Here is a 6,000-nt window from a genome sequence, read left to right as displayed (position 1 = left end):
TGGTAAAAATTCCGAAGTACTCACTTGGATCGAGTACACTCGATATCTTTTACTGAGTGTGAGTACTAGCATCGATACTTTTTCTAAAAGTTCTATAATTACGTATCACGCCCAATTTTCATGGGAATGCTTTACAAAGGGGAAATACGAAAGTTTAAAGGTTTTGTTTTTATTTATTTTACTAATGAATATACTGTCCTTAATTAATTGAACATTATCGCAAAATTTAAGTACACTAACCTCAATAAATGCTTTGTATTTGTTTATTATCTTAAAGAAATATTTACAAGCAGATTACAACTCAAATATATAAATATTTATTGTAAACTTATAACATTGTACTCGTAAAGATTAAGTACATTTTTTGTTTATATTTTTGTAATGTAATTATTCATTAAGATTCTTCTTCGACTTGCATCGCTTCATTGGATTTTGACGATGTGCAATTACTGAGAGGCTGTCTCGTTGCTGAGTCAATTTTTATATCGCTCTCAGATTCATTATCTTGATATAAGTTTTCTACGGTGCCCCCTTCATCAATAAGAACTTCTTCGACTATATCTATTACAGATTTTCCAATCATATCGTATATTATTAAATCTAGTACTTCGGTTTCTTCTCGATGAAAATTGCACCATTTGCTGTCTTCGTCATACATCTCTTGTGTTATTATTTTTCCGACTTTGTCACGTTTAGCCCTTTGACCATATACAGAATATATCGGGTTACATCGATTTAATGTTTTATCCATAGCCAAACAACGCCGAACTTCCTTGTATACAGATTCTTGTATACAACGTAATCGGTTTGGTGGATTAAAGAAAGCTAAATGAGTGTGAAAACTAGTTGGGTTCCCTTTTGTTAAAACCTCACTGTGCTCTTCTAGATATTCACGACAAATGTCGAGTATAATTCGTTCGTAAATGTTTGTAATTTTTTCATCCTTCACTGAAGGTAGTTTTTCCCCCATTTCGCTTATGTAATCTATAAAGAAAGTAAAATTAGTAAAATTTGGGAAATAAGAATATATAATGAAAATGTGCGACTAAACAGAAAGAGTAAACGAGTTTATTTTTATTTTTTATAGTGTACTGATTTATCAAATAAAAATTTGTGCGAATTTTTCACCCAATATAGCCCAATAAAAATAGTCTCGAGAATTTGAAAATGACCTTCTATAGCCAATGTGTAGGTATAGTTGTGTTCATTGAAATAGTAGTGGTCCATTTCAAATCATTTTCATATAATTAGTCAAGTTAATATTTGGGTTTATTTCATTGCCAAGATGATAAGCTATGTGGTAACAATGAGATAAGAAGGGAGGTATTTCCACTGCTATTTGGCGGTCGTAATATTAACTAACTGACGATTAAACAGATTATGACATTTCGCGCTACCACATCTCTTAAAAAAAACTTTCAAGGTTTTATTTGTTTTAAAACTTATTGCAATTTTGTGCACTTAAAATTTTGAGAAGCTTGCCGAAGGAATTTGGGCGTCTATGTATGTACCTATGTATAGTGTGATTAGAAAAAATAAATAAAGAACAAGTAAGGAAGGCTAAGTTCGGGTGTAACCGAACATTACATACTCAGTTGAGAGCTATGGAGACAAAATAAGGGAAAATCACCATGTAGGAAAATGAACCCAGGGTAACCCTGGAATGTGTTATTTGTACGATATGGGTATCAAATGAAAGGTGTTAATGAATATTTTAAAAGGGCGTGGGCCTTAGTTCTATAGGTGGACGCCTTTTCGAGATATCGCCATAAAGGTGGACCAGGGGTGACTCTAGAATTTGTTTGTACGATATGGGTATGAAAAGAAAGGTGTTAATGAGTTTTTTAAAAGGGCGTTGGCCTCAGTTCTATAGGTGGACGCCTTTTCGAGATATCGCCATAAAGGTGGACCAGGGGTGACTCTAGAATTTGTTTGTACGATATGGGTATGAAAAGAAAGGTGTTAATGAGTATTTTAAAAGGGAGTGGGCCTCAATTCTATAGGCGGACGGCTTTTCGAGATATCGCCATAAAGGTGGACCAGAGGTGACTCTAGAATTTGTTTGTACGATATGGGTATCAAATGAAAGTATTTTAAAAGGGAGTGGGCCTTAGTTCTATAGGTGGACGCCTTTTCGAGATATCGCCATAAAGGTGGACCAGGGGTCACACTAGAATTTGTTTGTACGATATGGGTATCAAATGAAAGGTGTTAATGAGTATTTTAAAAGGGAGTGGGCCTTAGTTCTATAGGTGGACGCATTTTCGAGATATCGCCATAAAGGTGGACCAGGGGTGACTCTAGAATTTGTTTGTACGACATGGGTATCAAATGAAAGGTGTTAATGAGTATTTTAAAAGGGAGTGGGCCTTAGCTCTATAGGTGGACGCCTTTTCGGGATATCGTTATAAAGGTGGACCAGGGGTGACTCTAGAATGCGTTTGTACAATATGGGTGTCAAACGAAAGTTGTTAATGAGTGTTTTAAAAGGGAGTGGGCCTTAGTTCTATAGGTGGACGCCTTTTCGAGATATTGCCATAAAGGTGGACCAGGCGTGACTCTAGAATTTGTTTGTACGATATGGGTATCAAATGAAAGGTGTTAATGAGTATTTTAAAAGGGAGTGGGCCTTAGTTCTATGGGTGAACGCCTTTTCGAGATATCGCCATAAAGGTGGACCAGGGCTGACTCTAGAATTTGTTTGTACGATATGGGTATCAAATGAAAGGTGTTAATGAGTATTTTAAAAGGGAGTGGGCCTTAGTTTTATAGGTGGACGCCTTTTCGAGATATCGCCATAAAGGTGGACCAGGGATGACTCTAGAATGCGTTTATACGATATGGGTATCAAATGAAAGGTGTTAATGAGTATTTTAAAAGGGAGTGGGGCTTAGTTCCATGGGTGGACGGCTTTTCGAAATATCGATATAAAGGTGGACCAGGGGTGACTCTAGAATTTGTTCGTACGATATGGGTATCAAATGAAAAGTGTTAATGAGTATTTTAAAAGGGAGTAGGCCTTAGTTCTATAGGTGGACGCCTTTTCGAGATATCGCCATAAAGGTGGACCAGGGGTGACTTTAGAATTTGTTTACGATATGGGTATCAAATGAAAGGTGTTAATGAGTATTTTAAAAGGGAGTGGTCCTTAATTCTATAGGTTGACGCCTTTTCGGGATATCGTTATAAAGGTGGACCAGGGTTGACTATAGAATGCTTTTGTACATTATGAGTATCAAACTAAAGGTGATAATGAGTATTTTAAAAGGGAGTGGGCCTTATTTCTATAGGTGGACGCCTTTTCTATATATCGCCATAAAGGGGGACCAGGGGTGACTCTATAATGTGTTTGTACAATACGGGTGTCAAATTAAAGGTATTAATAAGAATTTTAAAAGGGAGTTGTGGTAGTTGTATATGTGAAGGCGTTTTCGAGATTTCGACCAAAATGTGGACCAGGGTGACCCAGAACATCATCTGTCGGGTACCGCTAATTTATTTATATATGTAATACCACGAACAGTATTCCTGCCATGATTCCAAGGGCTTTCGATTTCGCCCTGCAGAACTTTTTCATTTTCTTCTACTTAATATGGTAGGTGTCACACCCATTTTACAAAGTTTTTTTCTAAAGTTATATTTTGCGTCAATAAACCAATGCAATTACCATGTTTCATTCCTTTTTTCGTATTTGGTATAGAATTATGGCATTTTTTCATTTTTCGAAATCGAAAAAGTGGGCGTGGTCATAGTCGGATTTCAGCCATTTTTTATGCGAACACAAAGTGTGTTCAGATAATTATGTGAACTGAGTTTAGTAAAGATATATCGATTTTTGCTCAAGTTATCGTGTTAACGGCCGAGCGGAAGGACAGACGATCTACTGTGTATAAAAACTGGGCGTGGCTTCAACCGATTTCGCCCTTTTTCACAGTTATCGTCCTAGATTCTAAGCGCTTACCAAATTTCACAAGGATTGGTAAACATTTGTTCGACTTATGGCATTAAATGTATCCTAGACAAATCAAATGAAAAAGGGCGGAGCCACGCCCATTTTGAAATTTTCTTTTGTTTTTGTATTTTGTTGCACCATATCATTACTGGAGTTGAATTTTGACATAATTTACTTATATACTGTAAAGATATTAAATTTTTTGTAAAAATTTCACTTTAAAAAAAAATTTTTTTTTAAGTGGGCGTGGTCGTTCTCCGATTTTGCTAATTTTTATTGAGTATACATATAGTAATACAAGTAACGTTCCTGCCAAATTTCATGATGATATCTTCAACGACTGCCAAATTACAGCTTGCAAAACTTCTAAATTACCTTCATTTAAAAGTGGGCGGTGCCACGCCCATTGTCCAAAATTTTACTTATTTTCTATTCTGCGTCATAAGTTCAACCCACCTACCAAGTTTCATCGCTTTATCCGTCTTTGGTAATGAATTATCGCACTTTTTCGATTTTTCGAAATTTTCGATATCGAAAAAGTGGGCGTGGTTATAGTCCGATATCGTTCATTTTAAATAGCGATATGAGATGAGTGCCCAGGAACCTACATACCAAATTTCGTCAAGATACCTCAAAATTTACTCAAGTTATCGCGTTAACGGACGGACGGACGGACATGGCTCAATCAAAATTTTTTTCGATACTGATGATTTTGATATATGGAAGTCTATATCTATCTCGATTCCTTTATACCTGTACAACCAACCGTTATCCAATCAAAGTTAATATACTCTGTGAGCTCTGCTCAACTGAGTATAAAAATATTAAGCGACTTCATGTATGTATGTAATATTTCTTATTGCTAGTGCAGACAGAGCACACTCAGAAACATCAAGGTGCCGATATATTGCTGTTAAAATGTTTGGTTTTTATTTCCCATAAGGGAATGCATGATTCAATCACAGGAGGTTGTCTCAATACACACAAAATTTTTTGACAATTGCATCCATCTTGCTCCCAAATCGAATTGGCATCCATTATCTGTGTTGTTTGTTTGCAAATTTTTGAAAAATAGTAGCAATATAAATAGAAGGACAAAAATTTTCAATGGCTCGCTGAAATCGAGCTACATAGTACCGTAGTATTTTACTGATGTTATTGTAAATTTATTAATTATAGCAGAATCTGCTTGGGTGGCTGCACAAGGGATAAATTGGTGTAGACAGAGGAAAATCTGCATTACTTTAATGTCAAAGTTTTCACTTAAAATTTAAAAATTCATGAGCCTAATGCCAAGTTTTCTACATTAAAGCCCTAATTGAACTCAATTTTACATACAAAATACAAATTCTTAATAATCTCATTATTGCTTTATTGAATGCCTAATCGAGTGAAAAATGCAGTCGGTTTTGCGTGTTGGTTCGAATTTCATTGTCAATGTAACTAATGACAATTATTTTCAATAATTTATGAAAAATAGAAAAACACGAAAAAATTAAAAATTTAATTTTCGCTGCATTTTCTGCAAAATATGGCAGTTTATTTTGATTGTATTTATAACTATTAACTATAACTATTAACTATTTTTCGTAAGAACGAAATATTTTTTTGGGGCTGCTGACAGATGTTCGCTTAATGAAGCAAAAGGCGCTGTATGAAAAGGGAAACTCAATTATTTCATTAAATATAGTTGTGATTCGATTAAGTTTCTGTGGGAAAACGGTATAACGCCGGTTTATAATAACTGAATATTAAATTATTATTTTTGTATAAGAGAAACTGAAAAGAAAGAAACATTTACTGGCATATAACGACAGTATCATTTCGAAAATCACCACGTAATCTTCATCAGGAAATTTATGTATATGTTATCCAGGGTGTCACCGAGATTCGAACCACGAATCACACAGTGAAACTGCAGGTGCATTAACCACTAGGCTATTCGTCTTGTGGCGGCCACCGTGGTGTGATGGTAGCGTGCTCCGCCTACCACACCGTATGCCCTGGGTTCGCACCCCGGGCAAAGCCACTTCAAAATTTTAGAAATA

General features: G+C 35.5%; 1 protein-coding gene across 1 annotated transcript in view; it reads right to left on the bottom strand.

The window, feature by feature from the left end:
- Nucleotides 1–249: 249 nt before the first annotated feature.
- LOC137244431 (putative leucine-rich repeat-containing protein DDB_G0290503) overlaps nt 250–6,000 on the bottom strand; it is a 242,858-nt gene continuing 237,107 nt past the window's right edge. The window contains exon 7 of the mRNA XM_067773419.1: nt 250–984. Within this exon, the coding sequence (XP_067629520.1) occupies nt 395–984 (590 nt within the window). The 3' untranslated portion in view covers nt 250–394. The remainder of the gene's footprint in view (nt 985–6,000) is intronic.

This window comes from Eurosta solidaginis, chromosome 3 (assembly GCF_040869045.1).
Source record: "Eurosta solidaginis isolate ZX-2024a chromosome 3, ASM4086904v1, whole genome shotgun sequence".
Lineage (NCBI taxonomy): Eukaryota > Metazoa > Arthropoda > Insecta > Diptera > Tephritidae > Eurosta > Eurosta solidaginis.
Note: the sequence above shows the minus strand (reverse complement) of the source record. Positions and strands in the feature narration are given on the sequence as shown.